At 48.5% G+C, this 20,417-nt stretch overlaps 1 protein-coding gene across 3 annotated transcripts in view; it reads right to left on the reverse strand.

The window, feature by feature from the left end:
• Nucleotides 1-20,417, reverse strand: part of IP6K3 (inositol hexakisphosphate kinase 3) — a 51,552-nt gene that overhangs the window by 21,712 nt on the left and 9,423 nt on the right. The window contains exons 1-3 of one of the 3 annotated variants that reach the window (XM_025182735.2): nucleotides 15,444-15,620; nucleotides 8,699-8,774; nucleotides 6,197-6,624 (exon numbers count right to left, since the gene is read on the reverse strand). In XM_025182735.2, coding sequence (XP_025038520.2) covers nucleotides 6,197-6,395 — 199 coding nt within the window. In that variant the 5' untranslated portion in view covers nucleotides 6,396-6,624; nucleotides 8,699-8,774; nucleotides 15,444-15,620. Of the gene's footprint in view, nucleotides 1-6,196; nucleotides 6,625-8,698; nucleotides 8,775-15,443; nucleotides 15,621-20,417 lie in introns of those variants that run through there. The other 2 variants (XM_025182736.2, XM_025182737.2) reach the window with 2 other exon arrangements.

Consider the following 20,417-nt stretch of genomic DNA (forward strand, 5'->3'; position numbering starts at 1 on the left):
TCCCCACATAGACACAGACCTTTTGGGGACTGCAACAAACCAGCACATCTTACAGCAGCCCAGAGCAGCGTCTCTTAGCAAGATCAGTTCATATTTCCGGACTCGTCCTGAAAGGGTTAATAGACTCCAGCATGCAGAAATTTAATTCAGACTATTATTCCAAAGTAGCCTTAAAAAAGTGAACATTTTCCTCGTCTGAGAGCGCCTGGTCAGGCTGCAGCCACATACCTATTCTCTCCTCTCTGTCCCCGGAGCCCCGGGCTAGTTATGCACCGTAACGCATGGCGGAGTCTCATTAACAAAAGGTCAGGTTATTGCTGAGTGAGGCAAGGACAGCTTTCAGGCCAGCCTTCCTTAATGAGGGATAATGAAAAGCTACCTGTACATAGAGAGGTCTGTTCAAAGCATTACATCCACAAAGAAACAACAGGCCATCCTGTCAGCAAGGAAACTGTTGCATTCTGGGCTGGCCCATCCACTTGGCTGACAGCTCCTCCCCAGAGATAGCTGCATCTCACTAGTTCTCTGTGCCTTGGGATCTTTCAAGACAAAAGTCACTATAGAAATGTGACGTATTGTTTTCCTGCCTTTCACTATATCTTCTTGAATAGACCGTCACACAGAGCACCATTTGGCTTGGAGGGCTCCAACTTTTACATATACGTCTCTTATTTCCTGCTAACTAGCGGTTCAGAACTTGCTACTCTTACTCAGGCAAAATACCCAGGGACTGGGCCCTAGGAAAGGCCTGAATGAACTTCCAGTTTGGTTGGGGGAGGGGAGAAGACAGAGAGAGAGAGAGAGTGTGAGTGTGAGTAAGTAAAAGGGGAAATGTTGAGACTTGTGCGCTGTGCATATGGAGAAACGATAAGGCCCATATGAGTATTGGGTGGCAGGGGGTGGATTGGATGGTGTTGGTCTCATTTCTTCACCCTACCAAAACCTCTGCCTTCTGTCGACTGCTGGCAATAAAGCAAGAGGCACGTGACTCGTGCTGCGGGCATAGAACAGGTGACACTCCAGTGGCTCTGCACATGTAGCCCATGCATGTGCTTAGTTCTATTAGCCGCCAGCAGGCAGACATAGGGGAGATCAGGAGGGCCTGATCCAGCGAGACAGATGCTCGCTGATAGAAGTAATCCTTCCTCTGCAGCAGCTCCTGTGGCACAATGCACCCTCCCCATGCCTCTGCTCTCCCCCCAGGCTCAGAGTTCCTGTTGGTCTCCTCCCCTGGGGAACCACTTGCCGTACACAGGCACCAGGCTCGCTGCAAGCTCATTAGTTCTGTTCTTCAGAAGCAGGAGAATAATGGTGCAGGATCCCTGTGCTGACTGAAGTGCCTCTCGCTTCCCAGCATGGAAGATCTTACCCCAGCTGGAGGCCAAGTGACAAGGTGGGCGGAGCACGGGAAGCTCCGTCAAAAGGGGGAAATAGGGAAAGGTGCAGGTGTATTAGGAGAGAAATGACAAGGGACGTGCACCCGCGTAAGGCCGAGATACCACGTCAACCCTCGGGTGGGTCACATACTCCACTCTCGCCCCCTTATAACTTCTTATGGCCATTGCACTGCCCAGCCCTTGTGCTGGGCTCTGAGCAGAGGGGGGACTTTCGCCCTGAGAGAATTCAGGGAACTATAAGAGCAGCTACCTGGGCAGTCTCTGAAACAGAAGAGCCCACCAGCCAGCCCAAAGAAAAGCCTCCAGGGGAAATTTGGGAGGAGGAAGCTTGCTGGCCGAACGAGGGCTTGCTGCAGTTAGAGGCAGCCATTTGCTCCGCGGGCTGACGGTGCTGCCCAGCGAGGAGGACAGCTGCTCCCGGGGGGGGGGGGGGGGGGGGGGGGGGGGGGGGGGGGGGGGGGGAAAATCACTGACATGTTGTCCGGCCGGGTGGCACTCGAGTGGAGTGCTAACACGACACCACGCACGCCAGGCTCAGGCTAGTGTTTCGAAAGCAGATAGGCCACGGCAGGTGGGAACAGGCGCCGCACGTGGAAGGGGGATGACTTCAGAGGTCCTAGTCACTATCACGTGCCAACCAGCTTCCCCTTGCTTCACTTTTCCTTTATCTGCCTCTTCGGAAAAAATTAGGAGCCCTCTGCTCCTACTCTGCCTGAGCCTCTGCCTCTTCCTGGATCAAAATGCAGCAGCCTCATCCTCCTCCCAGCCGGACGGCTGCCACCTTGCTGACCATGGTCCAGGATCCTGACTGTCCTGGGGGCTGAAACTGACAGCATGACACCTGCCACAGACACTTGTCAACCCTGGAGCTGCTCTCACTGAGTTGGGTCCATCTCTAGCAAGGATCCGTTTAACTAAAAGGTATGAGGCTGTCGTCAAACTAGAGCAATTTTGTGTGTGGCCACCCTCAGACCAGTTTAGACCTGGTTCACATCAGCTTTGCTTGCACCTCTTGTGAGCCAAGTTTAAAGTAACTACAGTGTGAAGTCAACCCAAGTTACATTGATGTACAGCCACACACTAATTGAATCAGTTTTACCCATCCCCACTATGCGCCTTGTGTCAACAGTGCGCATCCCCCCAGAAGCACTTGCACCGATTTAACTGCTAGTGTAGGGCTTCACGGGGAAGTTTCTGAAAGGCTGCAACAGTCAAGGAAAGTGACGTAGTGTTTACACTGTGCGTTGAGGGATCTACATTGACTTACATGTGTAGACAATCCCTTAGTCCGCTAAAAGCGTCAGGCCCAATTCTCCTCGCCTTTGCACCATGTAAAACCCGAGCAGATTAGTTGAAGCCAATGGCATTCCGTCAGTGTAAAACCAGAGATCCCTTTCAGGCCTATACTCAGCAGATAGGCACCTAATTGGAAGGGGCAGCTGGCTTCATGTTCCTGGGATTATTTATGATTTTTGCTACGTTCAGCCAACTGGGGCAAACTGGTAACGCCCTGAGGATCTGGCCGTTTGGGATCCAATATTGATGATACACTGGTCTTCAAGGGTGTGTCTAAACTACACCCCTCTGCCAACAGAGGGATGTAGATTAGGCACATCGCTATTGCAAATGAAGCAGGGATTTAAATATCCTGCCCTTCATTTGAATAAAAAGAGACCAGGTCAGATGGTTTTCTGCATGCACTGTGCAGATGTGGCATTGCTCCACTGAAATATACAGGAGCTCTGGATTTACACTGTATCGTCAAGAGCAAAATCTGCCCCACAATCTCTTGCCAGACAATACCCAAGTAGGAAAAACAGGCAGCAAGAATTGCCACGCACCCATTCTCTAATATATGACATTTGAAAGAGCCTGCAAACAGTGTTTAGGGTTTTCTTAATAAAACAAAACCTGTGCCTAGGTCAGAGAGATAGGAGTAGGATGCTGTATCAAGCTAAGGGCTCACCAAACCACTCACGCTTAGACATGGCTGGAAATATGTTTCCCCGGACAACTGTGCAAACCAAAACAAGCAAAACACTTTGGGGCTCTCTCCTGAAAGCCCTTAAGCACCCAAGAGAAGAGACAACCTATAGGAGCAAAGTTCCTCACATGATGCTTACGACCTTCATCCCATCCTGAGGGCCCAGACTTTGTTTCCCCTTTCTGTTCCTTTTCGCCTGAGTCACCCTTATGCCCCAGTCTTGTCTCACAGATACAAAAGAACAAAGCAGTGATCCATTCTTATCTTCAGTTTCTTTCCCTGGCTCCCGTGCTCCTTGCATGAACAGTCAGACCCATCCCGACCAGTGCTGGTGCCTTATACAGCCCAGCAGCGGTACCGACCAGAAGCTGTGGGGAAAAGGGGTCGCCAGTTTCCCAGGACCAGACAGATTGGTCAGCATTTACTGCACTGACATCTGGTCTGGGAGAGCTGGCAGCCGGAAGCAGGGCCAGGATAGAGGGGCAGATCGGAGGAGCAGCAAGCGGCTGCACGGCCAGCCAAAGAGAAGCGGTGCTCTTAAAGAGAAAGCGCTGCTTCTCGTTAGCCTAGCAGTCTCCAGCCTTTCTAAGCACGAGATCACTGTTTGAATTTAAGTGCAATCCGGCATCTACCTCAAACCCAAACACCCTTGCCCCACCTCCTTCTCCAAGGCTCTGCCCCTCCTCACTCCCTCTCCCATCCTCCCTCCCTTTCACCAGGCTGGGGCAGAGGGTTGGGGCGCAGGCTCTGGAGTGAGAGAGGGGCTCTGAGCTGAGCTTGGGGCAGGCAGTTGGGGTACCAGAGGGAGTTCTAGGGGCAAGCTCTGGGAGGGCGTTTGGATGCAGGGGTGCTCCTGCTTGGGATGCAGGAGGGGGTTCATGTCTGGGGAGGGTTGCAGGATGTGCGCTCCAGCTGGACACTGCTTGCCTCAGGTGGCTCCTGGGTGATGGTGCAGCGGGCCGAAGGCAGGCTCACCCCTACCCTGGCCCTGCACCATTCCCTAAAGCAGCCAGCAAACTCCCTGCTGTGCCCCCTCTCTGCTGTGAGGAGATAGGATACAGAGTGGGCAAGGGGGGACCCTAGGGGAGGGAGGCTCCTGAGGGGCAGCTCCAAGGCAAAGGGCAGGAGAGGCACAGCAGTGGGGAGAGGGGCAGCTGAAGTGCCAGCACTTGACAGCCTCTTGGCCAAAGGCTCCAAGATCTACCCGTAGATCCCAAAGGGTGACCCCGCTGCTTTAGCCTCCTGCTGCTCAACTTCCCCCAGCTCAGTCCGCCTGCCCATGAGGGTTGATGCCTTCCCGGGGGGGGGGGGGGAAGGGATGGGGGAGGCGAGACCAGTGCTGAGCCACAGAGATGCCAGGGGATGCTGCCTACGGGCTCCGCCCACAACTGGGGGGGAGGAGTGGAGCCCATAGGCAGCAGGGGGCTGCATAGGGCACCAAGAAATTTCAGGCAATTTGGTGCCCCAAATTTTGTGTGCCCTACACAGCTGCATGTTTTGCCTGTCGGTAGGGATTGCCCTGTGAACACTTAACCTTCAAATGACTCACTACCACTGGAATTCCCATTTCTGGTGAGTGACACTTCCCCAGCAATAGAGTCCAGCCAAAACCCTGTTACCTGAAGGACTCCTATTGGCGAGGACTGAGGCTTTAATCACTTACTCCTCTTGTTAAAAGTCACTGCTTGGCAGACTCAGAAGAGACCACTAGGACCAGCTAGTCTGACTTCCTGCATCGCACTGGCCACTTCCACCCCTGATTCTGGCTTCTAGCCCAATGCTGGTGGTGGAAGAGGAGCATTCTTTGTAAGAAAGATGCCAGATTTAGACATCAGCGATGATCTGCCAGTTTTTAGAAGCTAAGATAAAAAGGCTGATCTTAGTAACCCACACGACTTTCTGCACAGTGATCACAAGACTCAAAGAAAGTGTGCAGAAGAACCCCATCCTGTATGGCTAAGAATGTTGAGAAAGTCTTCTAAGTGTTGGAGATTCCCAAGAGCAGATCTTCTACTCTCCCCAGCCCCCCGATAATTAGCTCCTCAGCGATTCCACTACAATTGAAGGATAAAATATTAGGGTAACATTTAATTTTTTTCTGTGCAATATATCACTCACTTCCAGTAGGGATTAAGAGCCAAAATACAACAAGAAAGGATATTCTTGCATTGTTTTCAGCCCCACTGCAATCAGAAAGAACTAGAGAACTCAATAGATAGAACGTGATGTAAGTTTCTCAGCTAAGAAAATCAGTTACATCTGCAGGTCCTGAAGTCACAGCAAAATCGTAACCTTAGGCATAACATTCACTGAAACTAATGGGAGTTACCATGAGTCAACGTGGAGTAAAGAAGCTCAGGGCTTAGATCACATTTTGGAATTATGTTGACAGGTTCAGAAACTCCTCTTACACTAGGGGAAAAGGAAGAGTGACTTCCTGGAAGCCAATGGGATTATACCTGGAGCCAGAAGAGAATTAAGCCCTGTGTCTCATTAAGGGAAGGAAAGGGTTAATGAGATTATAAGGAGCTAACATCTTCCCACCTCTCTTTGGATCATGATGACCAATGTCGCTTCTCATTTTTTCCATACGGGTGCAGAATAAGTTGTGTTATGCGCACCGAGGCATGTAGAGATGTGCACCACATGCTGCCGATTGTGGGTGCTCTGCTAATCAGCTGGGCAGCGCCCGAATCTCTCCTAGGTAGCTGCCCAAGCTCACAGCTTACAGGGAACGCTGATCATGAGTACACATTAGATAACCTCCTCTCCCCCAACCCCCCCTTCTCTCCCGGATCACCCAGCTCCTCCTTACCTTTGTACTGAGGCGTGAACTGCTTCATCGCCGTGGGGAGCGACTCGTAGAACCACTGCTCCTGCGAGATGAGGGGCTTGCAGACCGTGTGCTCGTCATATTTCATCATGCTCATGTGGCCTCCGACCTGGTGGAGGAAGGGCTCCAAGAGCACCCCTTTCCGGGGAGGCCCAGCGTCCAGGTTGTTCTGCACCACCATGCTGTCCGGAGACCTGTGGCCCCACTTGCGCTTGGGCCACGCACAACACACTCCTTGAAGGAAGCGCCCTCTTTTTTTTAGCAGCCGTGCACCGGTGTGTGTCGGCGGGGTGCGACCAGAAGACAGGTTTGAGTTGGTCAGCACCAAGGGTGCACACGCTGAGCCTGGCTCTTCACTGCTCTGTCACCTCGTGGTCTTCTGGTTTCTCAGTGCCCCACAGAGAAGGCCTCTGCAAAACACAGGATAAATAGAGAGTTTGAGAAAACACGGGCAAGTTGCTTCCAACTCCCTTCCTGCTGGTTGGTGGAGCTGTCCTGGGGCTACAGTGGCTCCCTCTGTCCTCCTACATATACCACTTTCCAGCCCAAGAGAAGCTGGGAGAGTTATACATTGAAGGCACGTGCAAGCCCCACCCCCATGCATGCACATGGCTGGGCTCCAGGGCTTGGGATCCAATTTAAATCAGGGGTGGGGAAGAGGAGTCGGGAGAGCTATCGGGTCAATGATTAGCTAGGTGAGGACACAGCTAACACCAAGCACCAAAGGTGACGCGCTTGAAAGTAACCCAGTGTTAGGGTAATAATCTCAATTTGCTAAAACTATGTGCTTTTCTCAAATTGTCCTAAGATTAGGACATTCCCTGCCAGTGGGACTATTAATAAAGTGTACTCTGGAACTCCCTTTGAAGGACATTCTCACCCAAAGATGTCAGCAAAATCCACCTCCTCCCCTTCCTCAGGAAGCTTCTCCACCTCCTACCCCGAGAGAAACCTCAAACCAGAACATTCCTTGTCATTAACACTAGGACACCAGCAAAGGTTTCCCTCCCCCTTCCTAAAAGAGACTGGGGTCAGGATATTCTAGGCCAAGATGGAACAGAAATGACATTAACACAGACAACAATCTACAGCTAAGATGATAAATAGCTCCCAAATCTCCTCCTACCTCTAGATATACTCCATCCTGGGGTAAAACATTACGTGGAGTCAAGTCAATGGAAGTCCATGGAAAACATGGTGTATGAACAGTGTGAATAGAAGTATCTCCTCACTTCAAAAAAGATATTTTGGCCTTAGAAAGGGTTCAGAAAAGGGCAACAAAAACTATTAGGGGTTTGGAATGGGTCCCATATGAAGAGAGGTTAAAGCAACTGGGACTTTTCAGTTTAGAAAAGAGGAGACTCAGGGGGGATATGATAGAGGTCTATAAAATCATGAGTGGTGTGGAGAGGGTGAATAAAGAAAAGTTATTTATTAGTTCCCATAATAGAAGAACTAGAGGACACCAAATGAAGTTAATGGGTAGCAGGTTTAAAACTAATAAAAGAAAGTTCTTCTTCATACAGTGCGTAGTCAACCTGTGGAACTCCTTGCCAGAGGAGGCTGTGAAGGCTAGGACTATAACAGAGTTTAAAGAGAAGCTAGATCATTTCATGGAGATTAGGTCCATAAAAGGCTATTAGCCAGGGGATAGAAATGGTGTCCTTGGCCTCTGTTTGTCAGAGGCTGGAGATGGATGGCAGGAGAAAAATCGCTTGATCATTGTCTTTGGTCCACCCCCTCCGGGGCACCTGGTTCTGGCCACTGTCGGCAGACAGGCTACTGGGCTAGATGGACCTTTGGTCTGACCCAGTACGGCCATTCTTATGTTTTTATCTATCTAATGGTCCCCATTACCCCAGCATCTGAGCATGCTGCTGTCTTTGATGCATTTATCCTCACAAACATCCCCACAAGGGAGGGAAGAGCAGTTCTGCCCAGCTTGCAGTTGGGGAATAGAGGTGCAGAGAGATTAAATGATTTGGCCAAGATCACGCAGGAAGCCTGTGGAGGAGTCGGGGTATTGCAAATAGTCTCCCAACGCCCAGGCAAGTAGTCTAACCACTAGGTCATTCTCCCTCTTTGCGATGTGGCATTGAATTGGAAATGAATATTGTACGCTCTGATTTGCTTTTAGTGGCAGTAGATTCTCCATCTAACACGTTCTTTGGCTTGAAAATACCAGGAGAGTCAAAACAAACACACACTTTCCTTCTGTTCTCCCATTAATTAAATCCCTGAACCTGGTTTTTGCATTGAGGACTTGTTCGAGTGAGATGAACTGGACTAAGGGAATTTACACTCATTCCCATGGAGGGATGAGACAGACAGTCCCCTCTGGGGAAAATTTCTTCCCCTCCACTGTGCCCAAGCAGAGGGGTTTAAATTCAAACATTTCCGAGGATTTATTTCCCCCACCAATTCTACTGTCACTTCAAGCCACAGAATGGGATTTTTGCCATATAGTTACACAGATACACTTACTTTCGGAAGACACAATTCTGAGCCATTTATCTGAGAGTTCTTCAAGCTAGGATGAATGTATGTCTTTAGAGCCAATCTAGAAAAAACAAACAGAAGCATTTACCATTTCTGAGTTGCATCTATTTTTTTTTTTTACAGACTATTTTGCTCCTTAGAGTGGTTTTTGTTTGTTTGTTAATAGATTGGTCATATATCACCTTTCAAACCGAAGAACAAAACATGATTTCAAACCCGCCTGTATTGCTTTGGAGACATTCCAAGGCTGGAACACAATGGACACAATGCGCTTCCTGTCCTAGCAACCTTCACATCCCAATGTGTGGCAGCAAAAAACAACTTCATCAGGCTGTTAGTGTTTACACTTCAGCAAAACTCTGAACAAGAGCTGCATGGAGGAAAAGGGGCGGTTTTTATTTGCTGGCACTCTGAAACAGTTTCATGAGCCTACAATGAGTCACCAGCAGCGTCTCTCAGAGTGTCTTAAATACGGGAGCCTAGAAATCAATCCCCTCTATTGCTTAAGTTACCACAAGCAGTGAAAGATATTTAGGTCATGCAAAAAACCAAAAGCGTTGAGAGTTACAAATCAATTTTAATCCTCCAAATTTTCTCCTTAAAAATTGCTGGGATTTATTTTCCCTCACAAGAAAGTGAGATGCCACCCATGTAGCAAAAAAGTGACTCTACAATTACAAATAAGAGATGATCCAAAATTAAAGAGGGGGAAATATTTTTAGAACTTGGGCCCTCCCTCACATTTTTTGACAAAATTGCAAAATGTTTGAAATTTTTGCTCATCTGAAAACAAATATTATTTGTGAATCTCCTCCTCTTTTTCTCATCAAAATCCTTGAGAGTTTTCTCAGAATTTTGGTTGTTTGAAAAAAAAATCTTAAAAATGTTCAGCTTGGATAAAAACACAGGAGGGAGGGAGGGAGAGAGAGAAAGTGTGAGTTTTGTACTTCCTGCAAGTAATCTCCCATGTAATTATTAGAAGGGAGAAAATTCTCCAGCATTTAGAAAAGCCTACTATCCAGACACACGTAGGATAATTTAATATGTCAGGTCCTAAAGTCAGAGCCTGCTTTAGAGTAGGGATGTGAACAGGTAACCAATTACTTGGTACTTGGGAGTGGTGCATTGTGGGAGGGGGTAGCCTCATGCGGGCCGGGAAGCAGCACCGGAGGGGTAGGAAGGAAGTTACTGGCTCCCCTCCCATGGTAACCAGGGGCAGGAGCTGCCACGACTGGCCCTGCGCCTACCCCCATTTACCATATTTTAGCAAATATAACCTGCGGGTTATATTCGTTTTTACAAACCCACTCCCTCCCCCGCGGGTTATACTTGGGTGCGGGGTATACAACATTTTTTTTTTTTTAAACACACCAGCTCACTGCCCGGTTCCTCCGCAGCTGTAGGAAGGGGCAGGAGGAGCGCTCATCCGGCTGCGCAGGAACCGGGCAATGAGTGGCTGGCGATACTCGTGTGTGGGGTATACACGATTTTTTTAACTCAGAAAAAAATATTTGGGTTCGGGTTATATCGCTAAAAGACGGTAATCAGTTAACTGGTAAGCTTAACATTTAACCAATTAACCAAACAGGATTTTACATCCTTACTTCACAGCAGTGGCTTTTAAAGGGTGGGGTGTGACCTAATACTGGCTGGTTGGTCACCTTACTCAGCCACCCAGGGACTCTGGTGGCTCTGGTCAGACACCTGACCAGGCCATGAAAAGTCCCATCAGTGGTGCTGCCAAGCTAAGGGTAGGTCTTGACCTGCTTCTTGAAAACCACACCTTGGGCTAATCCCGCTATGTTCTCGCACCGCGCTGCCCCCTGGGAGTCACCAGCAGCAACTCCAGCTCCTGGCCAATGGGAGCTGGGACGGCGGTGCCTGTGGGCGATAGCTGCATGGACCGATAGCTTGCTGGCCGCTTCCGGGGTGCAGTGTGGTTGGGAGAAGCAGGAAGCCTGCAATAGCCCCCCTACTATGCCTCTGACCAAGAGCCACAAGAGGGAAGGCCATGCCCCAATCCCCTGCCTCAGCCCTGAGATCCCCCAAACCCAGAGCCCCCCTCCATGCCCCTCATTCCTGACCCCACCCCAGAGCTTGAACTACAACCTAGTCCCTTCCCCACACCTCAACCCCATGCCCTAGCCCAGAGCCCCCTTCCATACCCTGAGTCCTCCACACAACCCTCTACCTCTGCCCCTCCCCCCAAACTCCCCATCCCCAGGTCCCTTGGGTCACAGGCATCAACAGTTTTTTTCAACTGGGTCGCCAGAAAAAAAGCGTGAGAAGCACAGCTTCAGAGGACAACATTGCCCAAGGCACAGAGATGTGACAAGACAGCCTGTAGCCAGCAGAGGGCTACCTAAGTGCACACAGGCTTAGTGGTTACATTCCAACAACTCAAGCAGTTTATGTTATTAATTTGTCACTTTACAATACAGACGCACAATAAATCAATTATAGAGGCCAAAGCCTGAAGTCCTTACTCGCTTTCTACTAGGTTCTTCGCAAGGCAAAAAAAAAATAAAAAAAAAATCTTACTGCTCAGATTCTACAGTGACAGGGCAGAAATATAGATAGACAGTGTCTGGCCTTGTATTTCAAATCAAGACATTAGTTTAATCCAGTTAAACACACTTTAGGAAACAAAGTAAAATTGTTTCTAAGCATCTAATTTCCTGCCCATGGTTTAGCTTGCTTGTTTATATACAATTGCTGCATTCAGCTCAGAGGCCAAAACCAGAACCGGCGGTTTATAAGGTTGCCAGATGGTTTAACCAAAAATACTGAACCCTTCCCCTCCCTCCCAAAAAAAAACAACCACCCCGAACACTGGGGAAAAATTTTTGAAAAAAAAAAAGGGGGGGGGGGGGGAGAGAAACCAGTTATTGAGCAAAAAAAAAAAAAAAAAAAAAAAAAATGCCTTTGAGGCTTTTTGCTGTCTTGTCTTCCTGCTCCGGGACAGACAGCTCCCCTGCGGAACCAAGTAAGCACCCGGTATTTTCGCGTCCTGGCTGGGAAAAACATCAGAAAATACCGGACATTTTAGGTATTTTCTGAATTTTTTACCAGACAAGAGGCGAAAATACTGGACTGTCTGAGTCAATACCAGACACCAGGCAACCCTAGCAGTTTAGCCGCCAGTTCCTACTCGATCCTGCAGCCAAGGATGGGTTCTAAACATGCTTTAGTTGGGCAAAAATAAATAGAAAATGTCTGTCTGTTGATAAAGTCACGTGCCAGAGCAGATAGATCCATGAGCAGACACATTTGGGGTAGATAGTCAGCTGGTATAAATCAGCAAAGCAGCAGATGCAGGTTAGGAGCTGAGGATATGGCCCATAGATTAGATAGCTACAGATTCACAGACCGACTTTTCTTGCAAATCCTAGACTACCACACCATTTCCCTTTAATCTTTGGCCTCACAACACTCTGAAGGCTGCCCCCCGCAATACAAGGGAGCTGATTGGTTAGGTTAAATCCCCCTCTTTCTCTGGGCTCTGGCATGTGGTGCACTGGCTGTGGCAGTGTGGGAAAAGTTTGCCCTAAGCTCTGCCCCTGCTTTGTGGCTCAGCAGAGGCCTCCAGAGTTGTCCAATGTTCCCTCTAAACTTTTCCATCCATATGCAGATTTTTTCCACCTACGGTCAGGATAAATTTTTCTACGTGCACCCAGGCATGTGCAAGTGTGCACCACCAGGAGAAACCACAAACCTAGCTGTGGGCGCTCTGCTAATCAACCAGGCAGCATTTGAATTTCTCCCGAGCAGCCACCCAAGCACTCAGCTTACAGGGGACACTGGACCAATCTCATTTCACCAACCCTAAATTCCCTCCTTTCAAACATTATTAGAATCTCCCTTCTCTTTTGTTTCTCGTTCTAGCACCAGAATTATTCCCAGCTCCTGCTGAGGGAGGCTGTTTTTGGGCTGGATTCAATGTTCATCAAGAGTCAATTCAAGCATTTTCCTAGACTTGAGATAAGGCCCTCCCTGTATTTCAACTCAGACGCTTTGGGCACAGCCAAGCAGGTGCTACATTACCACTCAATGAGTTTTTAATCTGCTTTTTCTGCTCTCCTCTTGACCATGGCCCAAAGTGAAAGAACAGCGGCCTGTGGAGGGCACAATGCCAAGAATCAACTCGGTTCTCTGTGTCCTCCTTCTCCTCAGGTTTCAGAGGTAGCCGAGTTGGTCTGTTGTTTCAACAAAAACAACAAGGAGTCTGAGGGCACATTAAAGGCTAACCATTTCATTCTGACATAAGCTCTTGTGAGCTGCAACTCACTTCATCAGACGCAGGAAGGGAAAGAAAACCCTTTTATCTTGGATTCCCCTTCCTGAAAGAATCTGATGTTCATCAAGTTTATGGCTGGTGCCAACGTCCCTCGTGGACAGGAGGCAAAGATGCAATGCGCTGTATCGGAAGATTTATTCAGCTGCTTGTAAAGCAGCAGGACATAGTGAGGAAGGGTTGAAATTGCATTAGCCTGGATTGATAGGCAGCTAAAAACCTGATTTCCTCTGCCTGCCATTGCTTGGTGTTTGGGAGAAAGTGCGAAGGAACAGTGACCATCAGATAGCTGAGTAAGCATTCCATATGATTTAGCAACATACTCCACAGCAAGATAGAGCATTTGGCTGCCGTATGCCAAATGCTCTGTCTTTGAATTATCCTTTGCTTAGGTGCATGAAACCTCATGGAGACACTCACGTCTTTTAACTTTTTCATTCCGCTTTAGCTCCAGGATATTTCTCTGCGTCACGCCACCGTTCTGGGCCAACACTAGCTGAGCCAAAGGAAGGCTCATGATGCAACGGAACCTGTTCTGCTCCGCCTACCCTCTCTGTAGCGAGGCTCGTGGCCTGGGATGAGACCACTTGGGACAGGCTACTGTTCTGGAAGGGGAAGGCTTTGCCTTCTGCTGTAGCTCCCCTTTTCCTAGTGCCCAGTTACATGGATTAGGCCGGACTGGAATTTTGTTGACTGTGGTTTAAATCCAGAAAAGGGATGTTAGAGTTTAACCAATTTACCATTTATCCCCGTCCTCCATCTCTGTGGGGCTGGAGCCTACAAAACCTACTAGGCTGGGCCCCTCTAGGCTCTGGTGTGCGAGGGGATTGTGGGGATCTCCTTTCTCCTTCTCAGTCAGGGGCCACGTCAGTGGGGGTTCCTCTCACTTGTGTGTTGTCCCCGACTGATTCCCCACTCCTGGCTTATCCAATAAGATTATCGGTTAATGGTGTCATTAACTCCGTTGGCTCCTAGGGAGGTGGCTTCATTGCAGCAGAGCAACGAAGCCTCCTCCGCGGGAGCCAGGTGGGAATGGCTGCCAGCTGCGCTCCCAACGAGGTGGCTCTGCTCTGGCAGCGAAACCTCCTCCCCAGGAGCCTGGCCAGTGGGGGGCTGGCTGGCTGCCTGCCTGGGAATGGGGCTTCGCTGCCGTCTCTGCGGTATAAAGCTAAGCTTTAAGATTCAGAGCCCGCGGTGCAGCGTGTGTCCGTGTGAAACCGCTGAGATTTGGAGGGGTTACACAGTTACTGATTTTTAACATCCCTCATCCAGAGCTAGTTCACGGACACCACTGCAGTTACTCTGGATTTAGACCAGTGTGAGGGCCAGAGGAATCCGCCTCACTGTAGCTGCGAGTCAGAGGCACACAGACCGTCCCTTCCTCCCAGACACCGCCCCCAGGAGCACTTTCAAGAAGGGCTCCCCAGAGCCTCTCTCAATTAGCAGCGCAGCGACCACATCCTAGAGCGGATGCACAAATTGACAGACAACGGGACAGCAAAGAGGGGGCCCTGACCTACCACGTCCCGAGCAGAAGCTAGATTTCACACATTCCAGCATCTGTGGCTGGGAAGGGGGGGGGGGGGGGTCTGTCAGAGCAGGCCCATGTCTACAGCCCCCATCCATCAAGCTAGGGCTTTACTGTAACAACTGAGCACCAAAAAAGCATTACCTAAGGAAGTAATTAGCTTGGTTACAGGCAGGGCTCGTCGGAAATGCACCCAACCTGGCATCTCCTGCCTCCGCTGGAGTAAATCTCTACTTGCGGAGGATATTGCCCCCAAAATAGTTATCCAGCCAGCTCCCTGCACCATCATCACTGAGGTCTGGATAAATCGGGATCCGGACAGGACCAAACCCTGGTTTTGCAAAGCAAATCCCCAGCCAGCAAAACCTGGGAGATCCCCACATAGCCCTGGCTCTGCCTATCTCTGGGATTTAGTTTGCACAACCACACTGTTCTCATCAAATCCACACCGCCATTCAACAGCCAGGTGTCACTGCATTTCTGTCCTACTGTCGCCACTGGTTGTCTCTGGTCTTCTAACCCGTGGACTCTTTGGAGCTAGGACTGTCTGTTTGTCCTACTCTAGCGCAATGGGGCCGTGCCTTATACTACAGATACATAATGAATAATAAAGAAGCAGCATACCAGTCAGCTACAGGATTTCCAGAGCTTCTGGAAAGAAATTAGCCTCATCTTTACACAGCCTAATGCACTCTTCTCAAATTTTCATTTCAGCCCATCCCCCCAGATTCCAGCTCTTCTTACGTTCCCTTCCCACTAGCCGATCTACACCAGCAAGGCAGGTTAAATTCGGAGAACTAAGCCATCTCCCTTCCCCTGTTTGCAAAATCCAAGAAGCGGTTATTAATCCCATCCTAAAGGCAGCCTGTACCAAGTGTATGACACGTACTTCGCAACCAAACACTCACCCATCAGCACCTGCCCTTCCAGGATGGCGTTTACCCCAGCAGTTCGATTTGGTAGGAGTATCCCACTTTGTCACGGTCTATTCAGTCCGGTTGGCTCCCTACAATGCAGCCTAGGTTCAAAAGTCCAGCCTCGGAACATGGAACTGGGGAGGGCAGGGAAGAGAGCAGGGGAGTCACCTGACTTTATTGGAAATTCCTGGCAGGCACCGGTTATATACAGCTGACAGCTGAGGCAAGTGTGCGGGGGTGGGAGCGTTTAAAGAGAGAAAGGAAAAAGCAACACACAAACATACACATGCTTGCTTTTGCAATCAGCATTCCAGGAAAACAACTCCGCTTCCCCCTAATTCATTTTTGGCATCACGTTTCGTAAAAGTTCCACTAGGCTATTGTTTTTCCCCTCTCGCCTGCTTCCCTTTCAAAAGGCTCTCTGCTCCCCCTGGGGTAGCTTTGGCTTTCACAAAGCTGGATGCAATCAGCAGAGGGATATTTGCTCACCTTTGCCAGGCTGCGCAACACTGCAGGTGTTTGGGGACAGATCTTAGCTTGCCAACTTCACAGACAGCCAGGTGGTTCTAAAATCATTCTTCTGATATGTTTGGCCCAGGGGCCTGGGCAGATGGGTACGTGTGTACTAGTGCTTTTGTGAAGCAGGTTAGGTGCTTTCACTTTCAGACATGTGAAGTTCGCGAATATCAGCTCAATGAAAACAACCGCGCTGGAAAGCAGGATGGCGGAGGTGCTGCAAGCCAACCCCAGCTGGCCCTCACACAACATTTTTCATCTGTAAATCTCAAAGCAATTTGCAAAGAAAAAGTTGTTTACAGAGTGGAAAATTGACCTGAGAAAGGGGAAAGTGACTCAACAAAGGCCACTCAGTCAGTCAGTGGCAGAACCAGGAGTAGAAAACCACCTGCCCCCCCAGTCACTGTAGTCCTCTACTAGATCAGCAGCTCTCAACCTTTCCAGACTACTGTACCCCTTTCAGGAGTCCGATTTGTCTCATGTACCCTAAGTTTCACCTCACTTATGCTACTTGCTTATAAGATCAGACATACAAGAGTGTTTAAGAACGCTATTACTGAAAAATGACTACTTTCTCATTTTTATCATCTAATTATACAATAAATCAACTGGAATATAAATATCGCCCTTACATTTCAGTGTATTGTATATAGAGCAGTATAAAGTCACTGTCTGTGTGAAATGTTAATTTGTATTGACCTCACTAGCGCTTTTTTTTGTAGCTTGTTGTAAAACTAGACAAATCTCTAGATGAGTTGGTGTCCTCCCTGCAAAATCTCTGTGTACCTCCATGGGAACTGGTACCCCTAGCTGAGAACCACTGCACTAGACCATGCTGCTGACCTAGAGAAAACAGACACAGAGCATCCCTGTTGCGAAATGAAGGGATGAGTTTAGCCCAGTATGGCTACATCTACACTGTAGTTATTTCGGACTAAGCTATTCCGGAACAGTTATTCTGAAATAGCGTGTCTATACTGTAAGGAAGCCTCAAAATTAGTCCGCAGCAGGCTTCCCTAATGCAGACGTGCTCTCTCAATTTAGAGCCCCCGGAGGAATAACTTAGAATGGCCCTGGCAAGGGGCTATTTCAAAATAACAGAGGTGGAGCGTCTACACAGGCCTTATTTTGAAATAGCTACAGTAAAACTCCAAGGCTACATCTACACTGGCATGAATTTCCGAAAATGCTTTTAACTGAAAAGTTTTCTGTTAAAAGCATTTTCGGAAAAGCGCGTCTAGATTGGCAGGATGCTTTTCCACAAAAGCACTTTTTACGGAAAAGCGTCTGTGGCCAATCTAGACGCGCTTTTCTGCAAAAAAGCCCTGATTGCCATTTTCGCAATCGGGGCTTTTTTGCGGAAAACAATACTATGCTGTCTACACTGGCCCTTTTGCACAAAAGTCTTTCGGAAAAAGACTTTTGCCCGAACGGGAGCAGCATAGTATTTCCGGAAAAGCACTGATGATTTTACATGAGATCGTCAGTGCTTTTCTGGAAATTCAAGTGGCCAGTGTAGAGAGCTGGCAAGTTTTTCCGGAAAAGCTGCTGATTTTCCGGAAAAATTTGCCAGTCTAGACACAGCCCAATAGTCTGGCATCAAAATGGCAAGAGCCTAGTGAGTGAGCTTCAGCAAAAAATGAGTCACAAGGTAACAGTGGCAGCAGCTGAACTGAGCAAAAAGGTAAAAAAGGCTTTAAAAAAAACTAAAATATTACAATATACTGCATACAGTATGTACAATAAAAAGGATTAAGAACACTTTATATACAGTATATAATGTATACAGTGTGTATGTGTATATATATATAAAACCATCTTATAGTACCTCCTGATAGTCCGGCATATTGATAATCCGGCACCACCTAGGTCCCATAGGTCCTGGATTATCGGAAGTCTACTGTATTTTGGAATAGGCATTATTCTTCGTAGAATGAAGTTTACAGAAGTCGGAATAGGCCGTCCGTTATTTCGAAATTATTTCCAAACAGTGGAATTGCTGTGTAGACACTCACATAGTTATTTCGGAATAATGGCTGTTATTCCGAAATAATTGTGCAGTATAGACATAGTCTAGGTGAGCAGTAACAGTAAGGGGTTAGCAACCCAGATACAAATACACCTGGGGACCCTGGGTGTAGATTCAAGAGTCTAGTCCGTGCTGCAAGGCCTTCACTATTACTGTTACCGAGGCTGACTCGATAAAAACTAACATGGGTACGTCTACCCTGGATATATTCACGTCTTCGCTTTGCATTGAATCCACAGATGTCCCTCTGACATGCCTGACTCAAGCATGAGAGCTGGAAAAGACCTATTCGCTCATCCAGCTCCCTGCCCGCTTAAGGCGGTTCCTTCCGCCTTAGTTCCCTACTTTCCTTTGGCTGACAATTTAAAATTGAGATGGATGGCTGTAGCTCAGACTGGAAATAAGGCCTGCGTTTTCAATGGCGAGAGTAATTAGCCATTGGAACAATTTGCCAGGGGTTGGGGTGCATTCTTCATCACTGACAATTTTCAGATCAAGATGGGATGTTTTTCTAGCAGATCTGCGGTTGGGATTATCCTAGGAAAGTTCTGTGACCTGCATGACTGTTGGAATGAAGGGGCTTGAAAGTAGCTTCCTACAGACACAGGATTTACAGTTTGGTTCTGTGGAACAAAAAGTCAGAGCAGATGATCCCAATGGCGCCTTCTCAACATAGAAGCGGGTGCCTGTGTCTCACATAGAGCCGGGGGCACGGAGGGGGTGCCGGGCAAAGAAAGATTTGGGTAAAACTATGGTACACCCACATCTTGAATACTGTGTACAGATGTGGTCTCCTCACCTCAAAAAATATATTTTGGCTTTAGAAAGGGTTCAGAAAAGGGCAACTAAAATGATCAAGGGTTTGGAATGGGTCCTATATGAAGAGAGGCTAAAGCAACTGGGACTTTTCAGTTTAGAAAAGAGGAGACTGAGGGGGGATATGATAGAGGTCTATAAAATCATGAGTGGTGTGGAGAGGGCCGATAAAGAAAAGTTATTTATTAGTTCCCTAAATAGAAGAACTAGAGGACATCAAATTAAATTAATGGGTAGCAGGTTTAAAACTAATAAAAGAAAGTTCTTCTTCACACAGCGCATTGTCAACCTGTGGAACTCCTTGCCAGAGGAGGCTGTGAAGGCTAGGACTATAACAGAGTTTAAAGAGAAGCTAGATCATTTCATGGAAGTTAGATCCATAAAAGGCTATTAGCCAGGGGATAAAATGGTGTCCTTGGCCTCTGTTCGTCAGAGGCTGGAGAGGGATGGCAGGAGACAAATCGCTTGATCATTGTCTTCGGTCCACCCCCTCCGGGGCACCTGGGTCTGGCCACTGTCGGCAAACAGGCAGGCTAGATGGACCTTTGGTCTGACCCAGTACGGCCGTTCTTATGTTTTCATGCAACACGTAGTTAGCACACGTGAGGTTCTGATGAAATAGGGGGGAGGGAAGGCTGCCACTGGATTTGAGAGAGGCTGGACAAATGTTCCCTGAGAGCTTAGCACTTGGGCAACCACCCAGGAGAGATTCAGGTGTCGCCCAGCTGATTAGCAGAGTGCCCACAGCTGACAGCAGGTGTTTGTACTGGTGGTGCCCATCCGCACCTACCTCAGTGCACACAGATGGACAAAATTAGAGGGAACATTGGCTCTGACCCTGAATAACATTTGCGCGCATGTTCTATAAAAGGGTATTTCATTTCACAGTGTGGGAAGATCACCTGCAGGGGGTCAGAAATATTCCTCTACGCCCCGCCATGCACTCCTCTGTTACTACGCAGCACTATACAAAAGCTTGGTAAGACACCACCTGCTTCATGGAGCGGTTGCAATCTCAATGGACAAGACACAGGTAGTTCTGCTATCCTCATGTTATATGTGGGGAAAGCGATCTAGCCTGCAATGGGGATAGCATGTCTCAGCATACCTGATCTAGCTCTGGCTGACATGCTCCCTCCAAACAGCAGGGTAGCCATAACAGCATGGGAGCCAGGTGGGACTGTAGTCTGGCTAGCCTGGGTCACAATTGCTCTTCTCAGAGAGCTAGCACCAATTTGGCCCATGAAGGCTGCTGTCATCCCTCCGGAATGCAGTGTGGTCATATGCTAGAAGACATGACCGTGGCCAGTCAGTGTGTGGCAGAGCCAGACTGTCAAGTCCTAGCCCAGTACTTTATGCACAAACCCACCTTTCCAGAGTTCCCCAGCCACCATTTGACTCTTCCTCCTTGCTTAGGATAATCACATTCTAGTCACAGCGCTGGAGAGGTAATTCCCATGGGCAATGCTACATTATGGCGTGACTGCATCTCTCCATCCCCTTCAGCCATCTAACTCTTTTACTAGATAAAAATCACTGAGAGAGGTGTTCAGTGTAAGTCAGTTTTTTTAAAGTTAGGGACCAGATTCTAATCTCAGTGGCAC

Source organism: Pelodiscus sinensis, chromosome 27 (genome assembly GCF_049634645.1).
Source record: "Pelodiscus sinensis isolate JC-2024 chromosome 27, ASM4963464v1, whole genome shotgun sequence".
Taxonomy (NCBI): Eukaryota; Metazoa; Chordata; order Testudines; family Trionychidae; genus Pelodiscus; species Pelodiscus sinensis.